Source organism: Vidua macroura, chromosome 26, assembly GCF_024509145.1.
Source record: "Vidua macroura isolate BioBank_ID:100142 chromosome 26, ASM2450914v1, whole genome shotgun sequence".
In the NCBI taxonomy this organism is placed as follows: domain Eukaryota; kingdom Metazoa; phylum Chordata; class Aves; order Passeriformes; family Viduidae; genus Vidua; species Vidua macroura.
Genome location: NC_071596.1, coordinates 6,391,106 through 6,414,545, shown reverse-complemented (window position 1 = coordinate 6,414,545; position 23,440 = coordinate 6,391,106). Strand labels below are relative to the sequence as shown.

Here is a 23,440-nt window from a genome sequence, read left to right as displayed (position 1 = left end):
CTGTGGAGGAGGCCCCCGGGGAGCTCCCTGCGAGTTGCCGGAGTCGGGCAGGGGGCGGTGGGGGCAGCGCGTTGCCCTGGGGGTCCCAGGTGCCTTGGCAGGGGCTCGTACCCGGGGACCATGGGCACGGCCCTCGCTCTGGGCGGCCTTGGAGGCCACTCGCACTTGGCTCTGCTGGAGGCGACCCAAAGCCGTGGGGGGCCGGAGGGGGTGCGTGGTCTCGTGCTGGGGGTTCCAGCAAAGTCCCCTCCCAGCATCTCCCGGCCAGGGCCGTGACCCGCGAGGGACAGGGGGAGCCTGAGGAGGAAGCGGCTGCCAGCTGAGCTCTTCGCCGGCTACAAAGGCGGCCCAGAGAGCCCAGCGGAATGAGGTGGCATCCGTCCAGGTTCCCACAGCGGCCCTGGTGCAGAAAATACACCCCGGGCTGATGGCTGTTGCCACAGCAATGGGCTGAGTGCCACGCAGTGGAGGGGGGCACGACCCCGGACCCGGGTGTGCTGGCACAAGACCCCGGTTCAGGGCAGTGGGAGCTCCGTGGAGTGGTGGAGCCGGGTGCTGGCAGGGACCAAAGGCTCCCGCTGCCTCCGCCCGCCTTTGATGTGCCGGGACTTCGCCCTTGGTAAAGCTGGGAGGTTCCCAAGGAGCTCCCAGCTCCCAGGAACATCCAGCACCCAGGTGCCTGGTGCAAGCCCCCCGCGAGCCCTGGGGCTCCATAGCTGCTCGGTTCCCTTTGTCCCGCTGCAGTCAGGGGCTTGGAGCCCCTGCGGGCTCCCCAGTTCCTGGCAGGGCCGGGAGGAAGCGGCTGCAGCTGGTCCCGGCGCTGGGGCTCTTCCTGGCGGGGCTGGCGCCGGGCTGGGGCGTGGGGTGGGGAGGGAAAGCCGGAGGGCTGGGGCCGCTGCCCTCCGGGATGCCCTGGCATGCGGCAGGGAGAGGTCGGCAGCGCTTCCATCCCCATTCCCTCAAAGGCCACCCCTCCGCCGGGTATAAATAGCAGGATTGAGCCTGACACTGGAGTCACTTCTGCCACCACCACCTTGGGTGTCCCCCCCCGCCCCGCGGGACGTCAATGGGGTCGTTGTGCACTGCGGACCCGCAGGGCACGTCCTGAGCAGCTGCTGGGCCTGACCCCGGCTGCCTCCCCCATGTGTCACCGGCATCGATGGGGCGCGGGGGTGCCCCCGCAGGGTCCCACGCAGGGAGGGGTCACGATTCCCGCTCGCCCTCCCCGCAGCAGGGGAGGGCCAGGCGCGGGTGGGCAATGGCTTCTCACCGTCCTCGTCCCCACCAGGCCGTGCCGGCCCTGCCGCCCCCTCCCTGCCCGGGCAGCGCCGGCAGCTGGGGTAATGACGGGGTGTGCCCGCCCGCCCCGGGCTGCGAGCGGCGCGGGAGGCTCCTGCCACCCAGCAAGACGGGGCCAGCCGGGCGCGGAGCTTTGCTGCCGCAGCCGGCGCGGCCACACCTGTGTGGGCTGAGCGGACCCCGCTCCCACCCGACACCTGCCCGGCCCAACCAGCTCCTTCGCGTCTCGGCCGCCCGCGGACAGGCCGCTGCAGGCAGGGCCCCCCGGGCCAGGCAGGTGCAGGAGGCGGGAGCACCAGGGGAGCTGGGGGCACGCAGGGGATCTGGAGGAGTCGGAACTCCGGGTGCTCGGCAGCTCTGGGGACTGCAGGGGCTGCGAGCCCACTTGTGCCGACGGGATGTCCCCATCCCTGCTGTCCCCTTCTCACTTCCCCACATTGTGTCCCCCGTCCGGCCCCACATCCTGTCTTGGCAGATGGGCCGCGGCCCCGACCCCGGCTGGCTGCAGCCCCTATGTCCCAGGTAGGGCACCCCAAAGGTGCAGGGTCCTGCCAGGGGGCTGCAAAATGCCTCCCCCCAGCTCCTGCAGGCTTCGGGGCGGGGGGGGTGTAGGAGGGGCAGCATCTCCTGTGGGCAGGAACCCTCCGACAGGGACAGATGTGAGGTGCTGCAGCAGCCTGCGGATGTGAGTGGGTGGGTCCTGGGCAGGGCTGCCTCCCCCGGGCCTGCACCGGCCCAGGTGGCCATGGACTCCGATGGAGCTGAAAGCTCTTCAGGGAGCCCAGGGTTTAATGAGAGGCTGTCGGTCTCCCTGTGATCCTTCCGCCCATTATCTAATCGGAGCAGTGCATTTAGAGGCCACGGTGCAGGTGAGTCACTTCCCCAGCCAGTGCCTCAGTTTCCCCACAGGTTGGGTGCTGGGATGAGCTGAGCCCGGCTCCTCACAGCGTGGCTCGGCACTGGGGAATGTGGCACAGTGGGTCTGGCCCAGGGCTGGATTCCTCCTTCGGCTCCTTGTGACACACCTGGACCCTGGGCATGGAACCTCCCTTGAGCCCCCCATCTGGGCATGGGGCCCCGCTCCAGACACAGAGTCTGGTGGTGCTGGGACATCCCAATGCTGGAGTGCCTGGCAGTGCCGGGCAGGGGCACCCACACTCCACACACAGCAGATTCGTGGCACCCAGCCCATTCCGATGGCACACGGCTCTTTTCCCGGTCAGGATTTCCTGCTGCTGTTCCCAGAATGGGCCGTGGTCCTACATCCGTGGGGTGATCCCGCACAGCGGGTGGCCGGGAACCATCAGCACCGGTGCCAGGCACGGGAGAGGCAGCAGCACCAGCGGTGCCCCGACAACCCCCCCGGTGTCGGGAGGGCCAGGCAGGCAGCTCCATCACCGTAAACAGGAACTGCGGCCGCGGGGGAGCACAGGGGCCGGGAAGGGAGGGGGTGCCTGCGCCCATGGCCGGGGTGTGGGAACGTGGGTGTGGGAGCGTGGGTGGGAGTGCAGCACCCAGCGGGGCCGAGCGAGCCTGTGGGAGTGTGTGCACACATGGAGCTCCTGTGCCGGTGTTTGTGCAGGGTGAGCACGTGCAGCTGTGCACAAGCGTGTGCCCCTTTGGGGTGAAGGAGTTGAACTTGTGTGTGAAGGGACAAGGCCAGGAGGAAGTGCCTCCTCCCGTCCCCATCCCGCCCGAGTCGGGGTTTCCTGGGGCACATCCTGCCTGCATGGATTCTGTTCCTCCTTCCCGGTTTTGGGGGTCGAGGGATGCCAGCCCTACAAGGGGGCAGGGACGGCACTGGGCCCACACCAGGGCTGTGTCTGCCCCATGCCATGCTGGGCTGGGGGGCTGTCAGCCCCCCCCGTCGGCTCCCCAAGGCGATGGAGGGTGGAGAGGTGCCCGCGGCCCCGTGCTGGCACCGCACTCCCTGCCCGGGTGAGGTTCCCGCATTCCTGAGGCGGCTCCAAGGGGAGCCGGGGGCAGGCGCGGGGCGGGAATGCCGCGGCGCTGAGTGTGCGCCCGTGTGTCAGCGCATGGGGCAGCCCGGCGGGACACCCGCCCCACGCCCCCCTTGCTCCCCCGCCGGGCACCGGGATGCCCTGCTGGCATCACCCCCGGCTCTGGGCACGGGCTCGGGATCCATCCCACATGGTTCTGCCACCCTGTGTGCGTGCATTCCCAGGATTGGGGATGACGCCTCACAGGGTGAGCCCACGGTGAGATCAGAGCGCTGGAGTGCGATGGGAAGGGTTGGGATAGGGTGGGATGGGATTGGATACGCTGGAATAGGGAGTTACTTTCCTTTGGGTTTACAAGCCTGGGTCACCCCAGGAACAAGGTTCAGTGTGTATCCAAGGAGGCTCCTGAAATCCTGAGTCCTTCCCCTCCCCAAGGCTGGCAACTCGCTTAAGCATTTATAATAATAATAATGATAATAACAACAATAATAACACCACCACCAACAGCTGAGCTGTCGGCTGACTCCTGGAGTCTGGATTTAAAACAAACCAAGAAATCTGGCAGCGTCTGGGAAACAGCCACTGGCACTGAGAGAAGCATGGGGGGTCAGGGCTCTGTTGCCTCTCGGTCACAGTGGGCAGGGGGTCTGTGCCCTGGGTGCCCCTTCTCACCTTGATAGTTTCCTACCCGCGTTTCCAGGGCTCCCCAGGCACAGCAGCTGAGTTCTGCCCTCTTGGGGGGTCTCGGGGACCGTGAGGGCCATGCCCAGGGGAGGGTCCCATTGGTGGGCACAAGCTGGCAGCGTGTGCCCATAGTACTGATGGAACCAGCAGGAGCGCTCCTAACCCGAATTCTGCCATTGCCAAAATTGCCACACCAGCACATGGCTGGGGGCAGGATGGGGCTCAAGGGGCACCAAGACTGCAGAGGGACAGAGGCAGAGCTGGGGCATGAAACAGGACAGGAGGTGGCCAGGGATGGGGTCCACGGTTCCCCCTCCTCATCCCATCACAGTTCCAGGCTGAAGCAGGGCTGGGGCCCAAAGCTCTGCCTGCCCCCAGCTGAGGGGCCCATGGAAAGGGAGGCAGTGAGGCCAGGGGATGGGAGCCACTGGGATGAGAGCAGGAACTGGAGTTCAGCGTCCTGATGGGGCCTGTGAGCTCAAAGAGCCCAGAATAGCCCTGGCCTCACCGTGGCAGCAGGGCCACGGCCCAGCACATCCAAGTATGGCTCCACACCTGGGTGCTGCTAAATCCAGAGGGATTCACCATCCTTCTCGGGCCCATGGCCAGGTGGGTGAGGACCTCTGGTGACTCCCCCCAGCCCCAGCCCCCCACAAGAGCTGAGTCACCCTGGGGTCTGGCCTGAGCCGTCTGGCCTGTGCTGGGCTCCCCCTGCTCACCGTATCCCCAGCCCCCCAGGGGGGGCTGCCTGAGTTCACTCCAGGGGTGACTTCATCCCTGGGACTCTCCAGGCCCGAGGCCAGGGTGGGGGGCAGAGCCCCGCGAGTGTGGGGTGCCCCAGAGCCAAGGCATGGCAAGTAAGGCCAGGCAGGGCCACTGGCTCCGGCTGCATTGGGCTGGCAGCTGGAGTGTCCCCAGGCTGTGACGCCTGGACAGTCTGCCAAAGGCCACCAGGACACGTCCCGGAGAGCCGGGAACACACAGAGCCGGTTGTGTGTTTCTAAGGACACGCCTGGGTGTTTACAGCCCCGCCAGCGTCACCGGCACAGGCACCGCCGTCCTGCCCAAGGACATCCGTGCCCGTCACAAGGCCACCCCGAGCCTGGAGGGATGGGGGGCTCCGGCGGGGGTCCGTGCCCAGGGTTGTGTCGGGAGGGTGGAATCAGCAACTCCTTACTCACGGCAGCAGCGGTGGCTCACCTGAGCACGCCGGGCGGCTGAGTCACCGCTGCCACCGTGACTGAGGCTGAGCCACTCGGCCCCGCGGGGCTCAGGGGACGGGGACCCCCAGCCCAGCACCGCTCCCACCGCGGCGGTGCCGCCGGTGCCCCGGTGGGCTGGGCCGGGCGGGCGGGTGGAGTTGCAGTGGTTCGGCTGCACCCTCCTGCCGGGGTGTGCCCCGCGTGATCCCGGCCGCTGGCCCCGTGCCCATGGGAACGCTCCCACTCGCTGCGGCAGCTCCATGCAACGCCCCAGATGGGCACCGCGGGCCTGGGAGCCCCTTGGAAGCCACGGAATCGCTCCCTTCCCCAGGCGGAGGGCCGAGGGAGGAAAAGGATCCCCGTCCCACCTGGGTTCCCCCAGGCTGCAGCCCGGCTTCTGCAGCCACAGGAGCGAGAAACGCCCCCTCTGCCCTCCTCTCCCCTCCTCTGCCTGCTCCGGAGCCGGAGTCAGCTCTGCCCTAATCCCATGACCCCGCGCCTGCGAGTGGAATGCAGAGACTTGCGATAAAAATCCCCCGTTTGCCAAAGCTGAGGAATCAGCCAAGAATTCAGCCCAAAAGGGGCGGGGGGGGTGGGGGGGGTGGGGAAGAGGGGGGCGGGCAGGGGGTGGAAAGAGAGAGAAAAGAGAAAAGAGAAAAGCTGCTGCCCGGGGCTGGTGGGGGATTTCCCCGAAGAAGGAGGGCTGGGAATTCCCTTCCTTCGAGGGAGAAGACTTCCAAGAATCAGCCTCCAAAAGATTCGGGGCTCCCAGCTGGAGCTGGGGCCGGCGGGACCGCGGGACACAAAGGAGCCAACACCACGGTCCTGCCCTGGCTCTGCCGTGACACCGGGATGTGCCCGATGGCCAGGCCCCGTGGGAAGTGTCCCGGCGGGACCCGGGTAAGCCCCTCTCCTCCACCCCGTGCCCGCGCCGCCCTCCCGGGTGCATGAGCCTCCACCGGGGCTAATCCCAGGGCCCAGGTTAGCTAAGAGGATTGCGGGAGCTGCGTGTGGCCTGCAGCAGGATTTGTGTAGGTATTTGCTCGTTGGATCGTCTCTCCCCGAGCTGCTCAGCCGTGCAGGGTTTGGAGAACGCTCCCTCTGGAGACGCAGGAGCCTCGGATGCTGTGCGGCAATTATGCCCAAGTCTGCCTGTAATCTTTAACGATTTATTCCCAGGGCAACACAATAAACTAAACACACAAAATCCAGGCTGCTGGGAATCCTGGGATCTCCCAGCTTGTGTCTCTGGAGGTTCCAGATACCTTCAACCATACTGAAATGTGCACACACTTCCTAAAGCACCAGCTCCTGGAATCATGGGATTACTGGAGGAGATGAGCTTCCTCCCAGGAAGGAGATGGAGCCGTGTGAGGAGAGTGGCAACTGGGAAAGGGGCTCTTCAGGGCTGCCAGGATGTGGGGAGATGCCCTGCCCTTGGGGCATGGCTGCTTTGCCAAAGAACCCAAGCAGGCTACACTCCCAGCCCTGGCCACAATGTCCCCTTGTCCCTCCCCACAGATCAGGGCTGGGAGCTGGCGGCCAGACCCTGCTCCCTGCAGGAGTGGCTCTGGTGTGACACCTTGTCCCCACCATGGCCCCTCCCGGTGCACAAGCCTGAGCTGTGGCGGGGCCAAACCCAAACCTGTGGCCCTGGCTGTCCCCTCTCCTCGCTGCTCCAGGGCCTCACCCCGCACAGCCAGCTGGAGATGTGGCCCCCCTAGGGGCGGCTTCCCAGGCCCAGGGAGAACAATGGCGCATCCCTGCCCCGGCCCCTCTCCCAGGGACAACAATGGCAGGAGCCGGAGTCGGAGCTGCCTGAGCTCATCTCCCCCCAGAGCTTGGAGGGGGCTGGGGCAGGCGGGGGGCCGTGGGCTGTGCAACAAAGGCTCCCTTCCAGCCCGGCTCTCTGCCTTGCACCAGTGGCCTCGCTCCCACCCAGCCATCTGCACACACCCCAGGGTAGGGACACAGCAGCAGAATTTTGGGGATTCAGAGAGTCCCCCTTGGCTCCTGCCGGGCCACGGCGCTGCAGCTTCACGGGTCGGGTCTCCCTACTGTGGACTGGTCGCCAGATCCCCACTCCAGCTGCTTTGTGTCTTGGTGTGCCAGGGCATTGTCTGCGAAGGAGAGACCCAGCAAGGCAGCCTGAGGTCACCAGCATCTCCCCAGCACCCTCCCTGTGTGCACGGGGAAGCCGCTGGCCCGGGAGGAAGCAGCTTCTGCCCCGTGGCGCCCGGGACGTCACGCCCCGGAACTGGGGCCCACCAGCCCGTTTCTCCCTTGCTTTAAAGCCCTGTAGGGCTAAGTCTTGTCCTTGCTGGGAAGTGGGTGGTTGGGCAGAGGGAATCCCTGGGGGGAGGAATGGTCCAGCCTTGTTATTAGACATCAGAGAGTCTCCACGGGCAGCAGCAGCAGCTTTCACGCTTGGCTCCCAAGGAGAACTCAGCCCATCCGTTCCCTGCCCACGGATTGACTGACCCACGGGGCATGCAGAGGGGAAGAGGTGTCCGGTCTGTCCCCTCCCCACGGTCCGTGGAGGGCAGGTCGTCCCTGCCCTTCCTGGAGCCGCGGCAGAGCCGGGACCCCGACAGGGGCTGAGACGCCCCCGGTGGGCTGATACCGAGATTAGAGGACGGCGAGTTGGGATCCCGGGAGCGGGATCCGGAACGAGGGGTAGGGGCTGGGACCGCTGGTACAGAACTGAGACCCTGGGGCAAAGACCGGGACCCCCCGCGGGAGCAGGTGCGGGTACCGCCGGGGCAGGGGCCGTGGCCGTTGCCGGGGCCGTTGCCGAGGCCAGACCGGTCCCTGCCCCCGCCAGGCTCCACCCCGGGCGGTGCGGGATAAAACTTCGGGCACCTCCCCGGCAGCTCCGCGTCAGGGCTGCGCTCGGACCGGCTGCAGCGCTCAGGAGGTGACACCGCACCCACCACCACCTCCCCCCGGGACGTTTCTGGGGTCTCTTTTCCTCTTCCTGCCACCGGAGGCAGCTGGGCTCCCGCCGCGCCGGGATCCGCGGGGCCGTGTTCGGTGAGTAGAGCCGCGCCGTGCTGGTGGGGGCCCGGATCGGGCTGCGGGGGGGATCCGCGGACCGGGACCGCGCTCTCTCGGTTGCTTTCCCCGGAGCGGGAGGGATGGCCCCACTTCCCCGGGGCTCCCGAGGGGACGCGCGGCAGAGCCCCTCTTCGGTTGTTCCGGAGCTCTGCTCACCCTCAGAGATCCTCCGTATCCTCGGTCACCTGGAGCTTTGCCTGCCTCCGGGGAACGGGAGCGGGATCGGTTGTCCTCGTTCCAGCTGTCGGAACCCCGCCGCTCCCGCCGCGTCCCGGGGAGCGGCTCCTCGCTCCCAAGACCCGGCGTTCTGGGGGGGGGGGGCGGGGAGGGCTGCCCGGGCAGGGGCTTTCCATCCCGGTGGGCGAGCAGCGGTTCTGGGGCGCACCGCGGCCGGGCCGCCTGGTCGCTCGGTAAAGGCCACCCGGTGTCTCGGTAAGGGCTCCCCGGCGCGCCGCCGGTGCGGCCCCCGCGGCCCCCCCGGGCGCAGGAGGCGCAGCGGGACCGGCAGAGGGCGCCCGCGCTTTGCTGACTCATAGCCCCCCCCACCCCCCCCCCCCCCGGTGCCGGGACGGGGCCCCGGGGCTGCGGGGTGTCCCTTCCACTCCCCGGGAGCCGGCAGGCGGGGCTGGGGCCTCTGGGGTGGAGGTTCCAGCTGGGGGACTGGGGGGGCAAGAGCGTGCTGGGGGGTACAGGGGGCTCAACCCCTCATCGGGACAGTTCCCCGCAGCTGTAACGGCGTCACCGGGAGGGTGACCGGGCGGGTGCGTGCGACCGGGCGGGTGTGACCGGCCACGGGTGACTGTGCGTGTCCCCCCCGCCCTTTCCGCCTCTGTGTCCCGGCGTCACTCGGCTCCGGGGGTTCCAGCTCCCGCCCGGCCCCGCGGGCAGTCACCTCCCGCCGCGGCCTCCTCCGGTGCGGGGGCCGCTCACCGCCCCCGCCGCGCCTCTCCTGGCCGGCGCCTGCCCGTGTCCCGCGTCCACCTCTCGGTGGCGCCCGGGCCTCGCACGCCAGCCCCATGGGCTCCCCGGCGCTGCCGGAGCCCGGCCGGACCCCCGAGCCCCCCGCGCCCCTTTGTTGTGCGCCGGGATTATGAATGGCTCCAGGCGCGGCGCGAGGGCGCGCGGGGGGCGGGGCTGGGGCGGGGCCTGCGCGGCCGCGTGGGCGGGAGGAATCCGGCCGGGCCGCCCCGCCCACTGGGCCACGTGGGGGAACCTGCGCCCGCCTCCCATTGGCCGTCACCGCGGATGTCTGGGCGCTCGGCGAGCTCCCATTGGCCGCGGCCGCCGGAGGAGCCGGAGTGAATGAGGGCGAGGCCCCGCCCCGCGGGACGTTGCTACATTGTAACTTCCCTCCCCCCCGGTGCTCCCACGGCAGCGCGAGCGGCGGCCGGTTCGGCGGGTCCGGCCCCAGAGAAGGGGGAGCGAGGCGGCCTCCCCGCCCCTCGCCGCGGCCCCGGGCCTCACCCCGCCCCCAGATAGCCCGCACCGAGAGCACAGAGCGGCGGCGAGGAGAAAGAAAGGAGGCGGCAGGCAGGAGCAGGCAGCGCCGCTTCCACCACCACCCCCCCTTCCCGCGGCAGCCACCGGAGCGGGGCGAGAACGGGACATTTCATATTTTTTTTTTTAATTTTTATATTTATATATATAATTTTGGTTTTTCCGCCTGGGCTGCGGAGGGCACGGCCGGTGCAGCCTGTTTGGGGACCCCCCTCCTAGCCGCCTCCCGCCTCCCGCCTCCTCCCGGCCCCCGCCCGACGCCTCACCGCGTAGCCGGAGCTCCCGTGGGTCCCGCCGGGCGTGTGGTGGAGCGGGCCCGGCTCCCTCCTTTATCCGATCCCCCCGCCGCCCCCCGACACCGACCGCCGCTGCCCCCGCAGGTCGGCGGATGGACCCGCAGCCCGGCGCCAGGAGCTGCAGCCGCGGGGCTCCCGCCTGCGAGGTGGGGCCACCCGAACCCCCCATGAACCTCTACATCCACACCACCACCGGCACCCGCTATGAGCTCTCGGTGCCCGCCGAGGAGACGGTGGAGGGGCTGAAGCGACGGCTGTCCCAGCGCCTCAAGGTGCCCAAGGAGCGTCTGGCGCTGCTGCACAAAGAGAGGTACGGCACGGCTCGGTACGGGGGGGTCGGCGCGGCTCAGGAGGCCCGGGGTCCCCAGCCCTCGAGAGCGGAGCTGGGCGCGGGGGCGGCCCCCTCGCACCGGGCTCGGCACCGCACAAAGGCTCCCGCCCCCTCCCCCTTCCCGGCCCCATTCCTGTGCGGGGCGGGGGGGGGGGGCAGCCCGGGGGGCCGCGGCGGGGGCGAGCGGGGGCCGGGCCGGAGGGAGGGAAGGAGGGAGGGGGGGGCTCCGGGGCGGAGGGAGGGAGGGGGGCGCCGGGCCGGGCCGGGAGCGCGGCCGCCGCCCCCTCGCCCGGCCCTGCCGGGGCTCCTTTGTGGGCGGCGGGGCCCGGCCGTGCCCCGGTCCTTTGTTCTGGGCTCAGCCCCGGCGGCGGCGCGGCCCGGCTCCCCCTGAGCCCCGGGCGGCGGGGGGGCCTTTGTCTGCCGGGGGCCCAGGCCGAGGGGCTGCGCACCCCCCGCGTGGAGCCCGCGTGGGGTCGGGCCGGGAGTAACTTGGAGAGTCTTTCCCGGATCAGGGAGGAAGGGGGGGGACACACGGGGACACCACATCCATCTGCCGGCACCCGCGGGGTGGAGGGAGCATGTTCCCAGTGCTGCCTCCCCACCTACACTGGTCCCAACTTCTCTCTAACCGCCCCCCCGCCAGTGGGCAGGTTTCCTGTGCCACGAACCCTGTGCTCCCACCCCCCTCGCAGCTCAGCTCCTCTCTGGCCCCCTCAGCGCTGCCCAGGGCAGGGCTGCCCCGTGAGTTCCCCCGGGGCCCAGCTGAACTGTGGGGTGCCAGGGTTTCCTCCTGCCTGTGAAGGCTGGGAATTTCTTGAGGTTGGGGTGCTTGGGGGCCTGTTGGTCCCCCGGGAGCAGCCAGACTTGCAGCTGGTGTCCCCCTCTCGTGTGTACCCTCTGGGGGAGCTGCCCGACCTGCACTGACCCTGCTTTTGGCATCTCCTCCCACAGCCGCCTCAGCTCGGGCAAACTGCAGGACCTGGGGGTCGTGGAAGGCAGCAAGCTGACACTGGTGCCCACCGTGGAGGCCGGCTTGATGGTGAGTGGCCTTTTCCTGCTGCTCCCTCCATCCCTCCCACTCATCCCTGTCTATTATTAAAGCCCCGGGCAAGGATGAGGATGTGATGTGCTGGCAGCCCGGCGGCTCTGCTGCCCCAGCTCTTGCTGAGGAGGCAGCGCTGGGTTGGGCACGGCAGCAGGTTTAGTATTTCACTCCTTTCTCAGGGCTTGTGTAGAAATAGTGGAAGTGACATGTCATCCCTCCCTCCTGCTGCGGACGCCCCCTCCTTTGCTGCATTTGTAACGTTAATCCCCCCCCCTCCTCCTTTTTTTTCCAGTCCCAGGCGTCCAGGCCAGAACAGTCGGTGATGCAAGCTCTGGAAAGCTTAACTGAAACTCAGGTGAGGGGCTGGATGCCGGGGCAGGATGGAGACAAAGGCGGAGGGCGGGGGGGAAGAGAGGACAGCTGCGGCCTCACTTGGCTTCCCCTCCCAAAAGCTTTGGCGTTGGTGCCTCGCTGAGGTTTCACCTTCACCATGGCTGGGAGTGCTGAGGGCGGTGCCCGGGGCAGGCGCCGTCACCCAGTGCAGCGCCGGGCTCGGGGAGGTCCCACGCCGGCAGCCCAAACAAGCTGGGAGCCGGGGAGGTGAAGTGACTCACTCAAGGTCACGCTGCAGGTTGGAGGCAGAGCCGGGCGGCTCAGGGCCCTGCCCGGGGGTGTGGGGCTGCAGCCCCCTCCAGCTGCCTACACTGGGGTGCAAGGAGTGGGCTGCCCATCTGCCCCACAGCTGTGATGGATGTAAAGGAGGCTGGCAGCTCGTGGGGCTGCAGAGCCCGGCTTCCCCCCCAGTACCCAAAGGGGTCCTCCTGCTTTCCTTGGAGCCATCCTTGGGGGTGCAGATCGGCCCTGCTGGGGTGTTCTGACCCTCTCTCGTCCCTTCCTTGGTGGCCGTGTGCTGTGGCGCCAGGTGCCAAGGAAGGGGCGCGGAAGGGGCCAAGTGGGCGGCGTTGGTGGGGCTGTGGTTGAATTGCTGTGGAGTTGTTGGAGGGGTGTGAAGTGGGTGGGCGGGGGGTCCTCACTGCTGGGGGGGGTCTCGGCTGCGGGCTGGAAGTGTTCCCAGGGTGGGAGAGCCGTGGGTGAGCCGTGGGTGCGCGCGCAGCCGCCAGCTCCTGCCGCGAAGGTGGAATTTACCCCCAGCCATGCAGGCCCCACTCCTTTGTTTTCCGTTTCTGTTACTGCTCTGAAACTCTTTCCTTCCTTTTTCTGGCCGATGCTGCAGCTTTGGTTTTTGAATGGTTGGGTTTTTGAACGTTTTCATAACCTGCCTTGCTGAATTCTGGGAAGGGGCTGAGCCCCATGTGGTGCCAGGGCTCAGAGAATGGGCTGGTGGGGCACTGCTGTACCCCCCCACCCCGGGGATGTGGCAAGGGCCAGGCTGCCCTGCCTGCAGGGACACGGAGTGCCCCTGGCTGCCCGGGGTGACCTTGACTTTTGGGAGCTGGTTTAACCCCGTGTGGGGGCTGGGGGGGGTCAGCCTGGACTGGAGCCCTGGTGGATCCCCAGTGCCAGACGCTGCTGGGGTCCCAGGGAGGGGTTGCAAGGTGCCGCCCATCCCAGCTGGGGTGCAGAGCTGTGGGAGGGGGCTGCTCCTGGCAGCCTGGCCTGGCAGGTCACAGTGCACGTCCTGGCCTCAGGGCTGCAGAAATTTCTGATGGGGCTGACCAGCTCTGCTCTGGTGAGAGCAGCGAGGTGGGGTGGAATGGGGAGCCAGGAGCCTGTGGAGCTCAGAGTACCCCCCTGCACAGGGCTGCGGCCCCTCCAGACCAAGCACAGTGAGCGGAGGAGGGTGGGTGGGCTACGGTCTGGCAGTGGCTGCGGGAAGCGGCTCCGCACCTCCCTGCCCACCGCAGGTTCCTCCGGTTGGTGATTCAGGAAGCCAGGGCTGAGCAGGAGGAACCGCCAGCACCTGGGGGGCGGCGGGGGGGGGGGGGGCAGGAAACCACTCCTCCCATTCATGCTTTGCTGGGCTCTGCCTGCGTCACACAGCCTCCGGAGCACGGGGAGAGCGGAGCGGCTTCCTCTGAGGGCGGTGGGGGGGACGGGGCGCTGCCACCCCCTTCCCAGCCTTTGGGGAAGTGACTGTTGGGCACGGGGGGCTTCCTGGAAATGCTCTTGCACTTCCTTCCTCCCCACATGGCTGCCCCCACTTTCCAGGGACGGCAGGCGTTCGGCCCCACTGCTGACTCTTCCTTTCCCCAGTCCCTCTGCCCAGGAGGGCTGAGGGGGAGGAACAGAGGAGGGGGATGACACATCCTGCTCTTCCAGGGCTGGGGGAATGTGGCCGGGGGGCTCTGTCCCTCTGCCCCCTTTGGCACAGACAAACCCCTGGGCACCAACACAGGTGGCTGGATGGAGACCCTGCAGGGGCTTGGGAGGGCATTTCCTGCTCCCCCTCCTCATCCTTGCCTTGGCCATCTGGATCTCCCAGGATGGTTTCCTTGTGCCCGTTTGGGGGTGCTGCTCTCCCCATCGGGCCAGGGGCTCGTTGGGGGCAGCTCCCGCTCTCTGCCAGCCCAGAGCTGGGGGCTCGGGGGTCTGTGGTGCTGGGGGCCGGGGTGACCCGGGGCCAGGCGTCGGAGCAAGGCGGCAATGCCGCGTTCTCTGAGTCATCGGCGTTTCTGAGAAGCAGCTGGGAGACACTTCCCCCATCCCTGCGGGCCCCGAGCCCGGTACAGTGCAGCTGAGCCCCCCCAGGGCTTGGCAGAGTCCCTGGGGACCCCTAAGTGCAGGACTTTGAGGGGCTCAGTGGCCCCAGCCCCGTCGGTGAGGCTGTCCCGGCCCCCGCGGTGGAGCCGGCTGGGAGGGACGGGGTCCTCCCGGCGTGGGCGGCCAAGCGGGCGGCTGGGTGGGACGTGTTTGCATTGGAGCGGGCTGGTTTCGCCGGGGGGGGGGGAGGTTGGCAGCAGCGTGGGGGCGGGTGCTGGGAGCCCCGGGGCTGGGGCGCCGCGGGGACCGGCCCGGCTCTGTGCCATGGCCCAGCCCCGGGGGTGCCGCGGGGGACCGTGGGACCCCCCGTGCGTGGGGATGGAGGGGTGTTCTTGGTGCTGCTGGGAAGCGTCGGCAGCGCGGGCCTGGCCGGGTTGGGGTGCTCTGGTTTCTCCCGGCGCTGGCGAGGGGTCAGACAGGGCAGGGGTGAGTCAGAGGGAGCCGGAGGCGGCCGTGGGGCTGGCTGACGTCAGGGGGCCCCGGGGAGGTGCGCGGGGCTCCCCCGGGCACACCTGGGTGCTGGGATGGGGCTGGGAAAGAGCCCACTCAGGAGCCCAGTGGGAGGAGGACCCAGCTGGGACCCCTTCCCACGCTTTGGTGAACGGTGCCTGGACCTGGTGTTGGGGTCTGTGGGGTCCCTGTGTGAAATGCACCCCCTACAGTGCCTCATAGAGCAGCAGCAGGGCTGGGGTGGCCCAGCAGCCGTGGAGGACTCCATGCAGGGGCCAGAGGTGGCCAGAGCTGGCATGGGACCAAGCACTGAGGATGGGGCTGCCAGACTGGCATTAGGCCATCCAGGCTGCTATAGGAAGGAAAACTGAGGCAGGATGGGGGCTGGAGTGATGCTTTCCCTTGGCCAGGTGCTCTGTGCACGCACACGCGTGTGCACACGTGTGTCCATGTGCGCACCCGCCGTCCTCTCCCGTCCCTTGCCCTGTAACCTCCGTGTCCAGAGCTGCAGCGTCTCCTTCCCACCCACCCCTTCCTCTGCAGCCTCCGCCTGACACGCTCGGGGCTTTGCTGCTGGTATTTTTAAAGCTGCTTTTCCCACGGCTTCTCAGAACCGGCCTCCGCGGCAGTGAGGTGTGGGGGAGCGGGGCCGGGGCTGGGGGGGCCCAGGGGGGCCCTGCTCCACAGGGCTGGGGACAGGGGCTGTTGGGCCCCCACTCGATGGCTGCACCCCAAAGGTGCCATGGGATGTGGGTGGGCGATATCAGGAGCTGCACATGACAGGCTGGGAAAGCTGTGTGCCCTGGAATAGTGAGGGGGGTGTACAGTGAAGGGGGGGCATTGTCCCCATTAACCCATCTGGGCTGGCAGGGGTGAGAGGCACAGCCCCCCTGCAGCACACGGGAGGGCAAGGGGGGGGCTCATGGTGGCTCATGGCTGTCCCAGCCCCCCTAGAATGTGGGGCAGTGCTTGGGGGGCTCCTCTGTTCCCTGCCACAGCTGCCAAGAGATTTATGCGACTGGGGGGAGGCTGAGGGGTGTAAGCTGGGGGGTGGCAGGTGTTGGGCATTGGGGGCCCCCCACAGCTGCAGCCTGGGGAGGGTCAGGCCCTGACTCTTGTCTCCACGCTGCAGCTGCTCCATCACCTGCCGGAGCCTCTGGGCTGGGCAGGGCCCGTCCCCCACCCGCAGCTGCCTTGAGGGAGGGAGGGCAGGTGGGCTGCACTGCCTGAGTCACAATGGCGGGCACGCAGGGACCCGGCATGTCCTCACCTGCCACCTCCTCTTCTCCCTGTGCCAGCAGGGGCACCCCCTCAAGCTGGGGGTGGGACACCCCTCCCGCTGGCCGGAGCAGCAGCGCTGGCCCTTGGCCGAGCGTGCGGCTCTGGGCAGTCCCAGCTGCGGCCCCTGCCCGTCCCTGCCCGCCGGGAGCAGCGCCAGGGAGGGCAGCCAGGCAGGCACAGCCACTCAGTGGTGGGGAATAAAGGGCAGGAAGGGCAGAAGGAAGAAAAATACCCCCCAGCACCATCAGCTGACAGAGCTGGCACCGGGCTGGGGTCACGTGGGGACGGCAGCTGGGCTAGTCTGCCAGCCTGGCACGGGTGAGGGCCTGGGAAGGGCTGCAGGAAGGGGTCACCCTTTCTCTGCCCCAGTGACCCATCCCTATAGCCAAGGGAAACCTGTACGGGCAACTGCCATCCCCTGCTCAGCACCAGGGGGGCAACCACCACCCCACTGCTTGTGCCACGGCTGATGAGGATCCCTCCTCTCTCTCCCCAGGTCAACGACTTCTTGTCAGGCCGGTCCCCGCTGACCCTGGCCCTGCGTGTGGGTGACCACATGATGTTCGTGCAGCTGCAGCTGGCGGCTCAGCAGAGCACCGGGCAGCTCCAGCACCGCCACCTCATTGCCAGCCGCGGCGAGGCGGGGGCCAGCGCCAGCCCCCACTGCCGGACGCTGCACGGTGCCAGCGGCTCAGGCTTCGCCCGCATCCCCGTGGTGCCCTCATGCCAGCAGAGCCCGGCCCCCAGCCCCACGCCCACTGCACCGGCCCCCCCCATGTACTGTAACGCCCCTCACGCCGCTCCTGTCACCGCCGGGATGTTCCGGTCACACGGGGCCAGCACGCAGACGGTGAACAGCAGCGTGGTCTCCTCCTGCTCAGAGGTGAGTCTGGGGATGTCCTGGGGCCTCTGGGAAAGGAGAGTGAAGCCGTGACGTTCCCAGCTCAGCTGTGGTCATGCCTGGCCCTTCCTCAGTTTCCTCATGTGTGGAAATGGGTTGTCCCCAGTCTGGTCTCCAGAATGTCCCCAGGTCCCAGGGAGGGGCTCAAGGACAGGGTGTAACCCAAGCTCTTACCCTACCCTGCCTGTCCTTACACCCTGCCTGTCCCCATGGCTGGGCAGGAGCTGCTGCTGTTGCTTCCCTTTCCCCCTCGCACAGCACAGCATGGTAGGGGGCCTGTTGGGACCCCCAGGGTGGTTCCTTACATGCCAGGAGAAATGGGACTGGTGCCTGCTGCACCTGCTCCCTGTCTGGGCTCTCCTGACCTGGTTTTTTTTGCTGGGTGGCAGCAAGTCAGAAGCAGGATTGTGTGCCCCACCAGACCCCTACCCCGAGGCTGATCCCATGTTTCTCCCCTCCCAGGTGGACTGTGGTTCCCGCGGCAGCAGCTCCCCGGGCAGCAGTCCGGCCGCCTCGGCCCGATCCCGCAAGCCCGGGGCGGTCATCGAGAGCTTCGTCAACCACGCGCCTGGGGTCTTCTCAGGGACCTTCTCCGGTACGCGCTGCTCGATTTCCGGGGGGCTCCGGGGGGATGCTGGGGGCAATGGGGCTGTGGATCTGGGGGTGGCTGCTTGTCTCACACCCCCTTCTTCCCCACCTCCAGGCACTTTGCACCCCAACTGCCAGGACAGCAGTGGGCGGCCGCGGCGGGACATTGGCACCATCCTGCAGATCCTCAACGACCTCCTCAGCGCCACGAGACACTACCAGGGCATGCCCCAGTCCCTGACACAGCTCCGCTGCCAGACGCAGTTCTCCTCCTCCTCCTCCTCCTCTTCCTCCTCCTCCTCGCCGCCTGCCTCTCCAGACCTCGCCACCAAAACTACCTCAGAGCCGCTGCCGGCGGCCGCCGCCCCCACCCTACACCCCGTTGTCCAGTGCCAAAGCCAGATCCGGATGTGCAAGCCCAGTGGTGAGTCTGGCTGCCCCGAGTGGAGAGGGGTTGGGGTTTGAGGTTGGTACCTCTTTGGGGGTCCCTGGTCCATGGCTGGGATGAGTAGAGAGGGACTCGGAGCTGGATGATTGACAGGTGTCCATCAGGAGGATTGCATGTTCGGGGGCAATCAGCACCCCTGGGGACTCGTCCCCCCACCCACCCTGCATTGTCATCTCTCCCAAACACTGTGGGGACAAAGTGTCCCTGTGTGGGTGGGGATGTGGGGGAGTGGCAGGTGGCTGCAGTGTCCGTGCTGCCCTGGGAGTTCAGGGCCTGTCCCTGCTGTGTGGGCAGAGGTTTTGGGGTCACGCAGACTCTGGCTCCCTCTTTCCAAACCCATCTTCCCAGACTGGGGTGAATGTGGGCCTGGCTGGAGGGCCTGGCCCGGGGCATGGCAGTGGCTCCCCCGGCATTTTTGGGTGCACACCTGTGAGCCCTGTGGCCGGAAGGTGTCGCAGGCGCCCGTACCAGAGCCTCTGTGATTTGCTTAGAGGAAAGAAGTGAAACCACCAGTGCTGGCTCAGCCCCCTCAGGGTTTGTTCTTCCTTCTCTCCTAGCCAGGGGTGGTCCAGGTCCCCATAGGGGGTGGCTCCATGCTGGCCTGACCAGGTCTTCCAGGGCCACCTCCAGCTCTGCTCTGGGCCAGGACCCTTCCCCATCCATCCAGGGGGATAGAGGGGATGTTGTGGTGGGGACCCGGCACCCCAAAAAAGGGCTGTAGGCCACTGGGGATCAGCCTGGTGCTGTGGTGGGCACCCTGTTTTGGGGATATCCAAGGGACTATGCCATGGTGGGGGGCTCCGTGATCCCCCCAGTATGTGGGTTAGGCCACCCTCCCGTAACCACCTCACCCTTTTCCTTTTGGGGGGCACCTGCTATCGGGGTGTCCATGTGCCTGTGCCATTGGGGGCTACCTGCTGGGCTGTGTCCCCCCAGCTGTGGATCAGGGAACCCCACCGTGACCCGTCCTTCTCCATTACAGGGGACGCCCTGCCTGTTACAGGGGTGGCCACGTGTCCGTGCCACACGGGGCTGCCTGGGGGCTGGCGTGACCCTCCCCGGCATCACGTGGCAGCCCCCCATGACCCCCTTTTCCCTTGCAGGGGACCGGCTGCGGCAGACGGAGAACCGGGCGACGCGCTGCAAGGTGGAGCGGCTGCAGCTGCTGCTGCAGCAGAAGCGGCTGCGGCGGAAGGCGCGGCGGGACGCGAGGGCTCCGTACCACTGGGTGCCCAACCGCAAGGCCGGGCGCACCAACAGCAACAGCAGCGTCTCCAGCGAGGGCAGCCTGGACCTGGACTTCGAGGACTCGGTCTGGAAGCCGGAGGTCAAGGCCGAGATGAAATCCGAGTTTGTCGTAGCATAGAGAGCCAGGGCCCCGGGGGACTGTGCCGGGGGGTCCCACTCGCTGGCCCCGCTTTGGGGAGGCAGTGCTGGCATCGCGGGCCGGGGCTCCTCGAGATTTGCCGTCCCCTGTGACCAGACGCGTTGGGCTGACCTGCGTGTTGGGGGGAGCCCCCCGTCCCCCTGCTCGGTCGGGTTTGGGGCGATGGGGAAGAGCAGTAGGAGCTGCCCCCTCCTTGCAGCCTCCCCAGCCGGGGGGTCCTGGCACCCGGGGGGGCCCTGGGGCGTATCGAAGCTGCTGCTTTGCTGTGAAGAGGGACACAGCCGGGTTGGCTCCGGCCCCACCGCGTGCCACCCCACCCCGGTGCAGGCAGGACGAGATGAAGTCTCTCTCGGAGGTGCTGGAGCCCCCCTGATTTGGGGGCTGTTTGTTTTCCTTCCCTTCTATATGTAGCATTGCTCGGCTGTGGGGCTGGGCCCCCCCGGGTGGCCGGGGGGACATGTGTGCCTGGGCCCCACAGCTGCAGCCTGGGGAGGGGGGACGGGGGTGGGGGGGCTTTGTTTTTTGCGGGGTGTTAATTTTGTTTGGGGAGGGAGAAGCCAAGGCGCCTTCCCTCCACGGCCGAGCCCAACTTCCGAGTCCCTGGATTCCTTCCCACCCGCCGCTTGGGTGGTTGGATTTTTTTCTTTTTTAACTTAAAAAAAATAAAAAAAGAAGAAAAAAAAAAAAGAAAAAAAACCCTGAATAAATAACCCCAAACTCGGTCCTGGCTGCAGGGCCGGTATTTATAGACATTAATGACCCGACTGAGCCAATACTGACATAGTCTTCATAGGCCGTAGGATCCTTTTTCTCGTCCGACTTGGATTTTTTTTCCGTCAGGATCTGTGCAAATAGAGCCCCCACGTGATGTGTTTTTTGTCTGTAAAAGTCTTTTTTTTTTTTTTTTTTTTTGTGTGTGTGTGTTTTGGGGAACGGGGGGCGGGGGGGAAGAGCAAGGCTTTTTTGGTCTTTAATATTTTATTTTTTATTTTTGAAATAAATTTGGGCAGTCTGGATGCAATCGTGTCTGGTGTCAGTGTGGGGAGACAGCAGCTGCTTGGGCACCCCATCCGTGTCAGAGGGACGTGGCCCAGCCACAAGTGCCCTGTACCTGTGCACATACCTGCTCAGCACTCACACGTGTGTACCTGCAGGAGGAAGGAGGGGAGTGATGCCCCATCCTCCCTGGCAGGGGAACGGGTCTGGGGTCTCCTCGAGGTGTTTTCAGCACTCTCAGGGTGCCAGACCCCAGCCTCTGGGTGCTCATCTGACTCGGTGCTCCCAGTCTCATCCCACTGGCCACTGCCCGGAGGAGCTGGGCTGGTTGCACCAGCCGGGCTGGCCGTGAGTGCCAGGTTCCTGCCAGCTCCCTCCCTCCCTCCTGCGTCATGGCAGGGTGGTTGCGGGCCGGGGCGGGGCGTTGGTGGTCATGAATGTGGCTGTGCCTCAGTTTCCCCACCTGCAGTTGCCCCGGGGAAGGTGATGGGGTGGGGTGGCCCTGGGGATGTGTGTTAGCACCATCTCACCCATGCAAACCTCTTCCTGCAGCCCCCAGCATCCCTGGGAGGAAGCCGGAGGCTGGGGGGGCTCGGGGTGTCGGTTGCTGTGGGGGGAGACTGTGGGCTGGGACACCCCTGGAGCTGTGCTGTGACACCGACGCGGTGACACTGTCACCTCCAGGCACACCTGCGGTGGGGTGAAACCTGACTGGGTGCTGAGCTGTGGAGCTGTTATGTGGGGAGGGGCAGGAGTGGCTGCTCATGTCCCCTCTGCCATGTCCCAGCCTTGTCCCCGCATCCTGGGTTTGGGGACAGAGAACAACAACCAGAGCTCCATGGGACCCTCAGCACCTCACAGACAGGATGGGAAGTGAGTGGCTCTTCCCTTGGGGAACACCCAGGAGCCCAGTGTGGGCTGGGGGAGGGGGGCCTGGCCAGACCCTGAACTCCCAGGCGCAGCCAAGCGCTGGAGGAAGCTGGGAGGGAACGGAAGCAGCTCAGGTTCCTGCGGTGACTTGTGCTGCACCGGGCACCCCGCGCCCCGCTTTGACGTCATTTCGGGTAGAGCAGACCTCGGGCTGCCCCCCCTACAACCCCTGCCCCCCCCACACCCCCAGCCCGTGCCAAATTTGGCAACGAGAAGAGCTGCCGACCACAGCAGGAGCAACACGGTGGCCTTGTAAGGCAATCGCTGCCGGGAGGGCACGCGGGGGACACACACACGCGTGTGCACACAGGGACAAGCGCCAGCAGCCGCGCACGGGGGGACATGCAAACAGTCCCGCTGTGGGTGCTCCCCTGGGGAGCCCCCAGTCCATCCTTGGGAGGTCCCAACAGCTGCTGCCTCCCATGGGCTCAGCTCAGGGTTTGGGGTGGTCGTGGGGGAGCAGGGGGTGCCGCAGGGTGTGAGCTGGGATGGGCCTGGCCCCAAAGCCATGGCATGGCTTCATGGCACAGGACGGAGCAGGCACCTGGAGGAGGTGTCTGTGGCACGGAGAGACAAGCCAGGGCACAGGGCGCTGCATTGTGCCACGCCACAGGGTGACATCACCACGCCCAGGGCCCCCAGATGCTGCTGATAACAGCGGGGTCACTGGTGGTGGGCAAGGCTGGGCAGAGCCCTCACTGCCCAGCCCGGGTGTTGGTGTGCTTCACACCCCCTGCACCCCATCCTGGCTCCTCTCCCCACTGCCCCCAGCCCTGCCCAGCAGCCGGCACTGCTGCCAGGCTGTGCTCATCCCAGTGTTCCCAGTATGGAGCAATCCACAGCACCAGCATTGTGCCTGCGGTGTGGTGCCCGCTGTGGGGGCAGTGTGGGTGTCACCCAGCAGGTGTGTCCGTGCGCCCACAGCCAGTGGGTGGGGACAGCTGGACCGGGTGCCCCCTTGTCCCTCTGCCCAGCCCTTGCCGCAGAGGGTGCGCCAGGAAACACCCACAGCCGCATGGCTCCCAGGGCTCCCGGCACACCCGTGGGCCCTGTGCACGCCCGCGGTGCCGGGCACACCCCGGCGCAGGCATGCGTGGAGTTCCGCGTCAAGCCTTGCACACCCAGCCCTTGCACACCCACCCACAGCTCCCTTCACCCCACAAACCCACCCGGCCTCCCCGCAGCGCCCGCCCGCACCCCCCAGCCTGCAAACACACATGTGAACCCCCTGTGTGCCTGTGAACCCCACGGCCGAGGGCGGTGGCCATGGGACCCCCACGGCCGCCTCCAGCTCCCTCATGGTGTGGGGTGAATCACGAAGCCCCAGCCCCACAGCCCCCTGGAATCCCTCCGGCTGCACCCGGCGCTGGCTGCGGGCGAGAGACGGGGCTGGCGCGGCGGTGCCAGACGCCGGGTGGGCGACGTGCTGCTGCGTGTCCCTGGCACGAGTTGGGAACACGGCGTCTGCCGCAGCGGGGTCCCGGGTGGGGGCGAACCCCGGCCCCCGTGTGGGGATGCAGATGGTCCCCCCACCACCCGGCTGTGGGGCACCCGCCAAGGCTGGGGCACCCATGGGTGCCCCCTGGATGTCCCCGAGGGTGCAGCGGCCCCCGAAAGGCTGAGCCCCCACATCAGACCCCGGTGCTGCTGTGGGGCCGGGCTGTGGGCAAGCAGTCCTGGTGTGGGGGTGCAGAGGAGGCCGCGGGAGGGGGCCGGGAGCTGCCGGCACAGGGATGGATCCTGGAATTAAAAACATTCCAGGAACTGACTTTGAACCAGATAAAATAACAAGCGCCGTGAGGAATGTCTCACCCCGCCCACCAGCCGCGGCCCCACGGCACTCCCCACAGCCTCCCACTGCCCCACACGTGTCCACGGGCCCTTGCACACGCGTGTGCACGCAGAGCTTGCAGCCAATGTGCACACGTGTGCAGCACAGCCCGGCTGCTGGGGGTTCTGGGGATCTCCGGGGGGGCTGCACACCCCGGCTGCTGTGAGGGGCTGCAGCACACCTGGGCTGGGCTGTGGGGATGCACACACAGCTGGTGTGCAGTTCCACGCATGGAACACAGCCGGACACGCGTGGCTGTTGTGTGCACAGCAGCCCTCCCGCCCTGGCCCCGGCCCCCTCCCAGCCCATCGTGGGGCAGAGGGTCCCCCCGTGTCCTCGCCAGCCCTGGGGCCTCCCCGGCTCCCCCAGCCTGGCCCGCAGCCGCGGCCGGCGGAGCCCGGCGTGCATGGCTGGTGACACCACGGGGGCGGCGGGCCCGGGGGCGCGGTGCCAGCCCATCCCCGCGGACCCCCCCCCGCCGGGGCCGAGGTCACAGCGGGGCTGGAGCAGCAGCAGGAGCTGCGCTGGGAACCGG

At 67.5% G+C, this 23,440-nt stretch overlaps 2 protein-coding genes across 2 annotated transcripts; one reads left to right on the top strand and one right to left on the bottom strand.

Moving 5' to 3' along the window:
* Positions 1-6,274: 6,274 nt before the first annotated feature.
* Positions 6,275-9,350, bottom strand: LOC128819392 (putative cuticle collagen 99). The gene is made up of 2 exons (XM_053999542.1): positions 8,360-9,350; positions 6,275-7,266 (listed from the first exon to the last, which is right to left on the bottom strand). The coding sequence occupies exons 1-2, from the start codon at positions 8,735-8,737 to the stop codon at positions 7,201-7,203; spliced, it is 444 nt and encodes a 147-aa protein (XP_053855517.1). The 5' UTR covers positions 8,738-9,350; the 3' UTR covers positions 6,275-7,200.
* MIDN (midnolin) lies at positions 8,097-20,164 on the top strand. Its single transcript, XM_053999427.1, has 8 exons — positions 8,097-8,179; positions 10,081-10,306; positions 11,279-11,366; positions 11,665-11,727; positions 16,321-16,707; positions 17,188-17,320; positions 17,429-17,737; positions 18,865-20,164. Exons 2-8 carry the CDS (start codon positions 10,089-10,091, stop codon positions 19,125-19,127), a joined length of 1,461 nt encoding a protein of 486 aa, XP_053855402.1. The 5' UTR covers positions 8,097-8,179; positions 10,081-10,088; the 3' UTR covers positions 19,128-20,164.
* Positions 20,165-23,440: the final 3,276 nt, after the last annotated feature.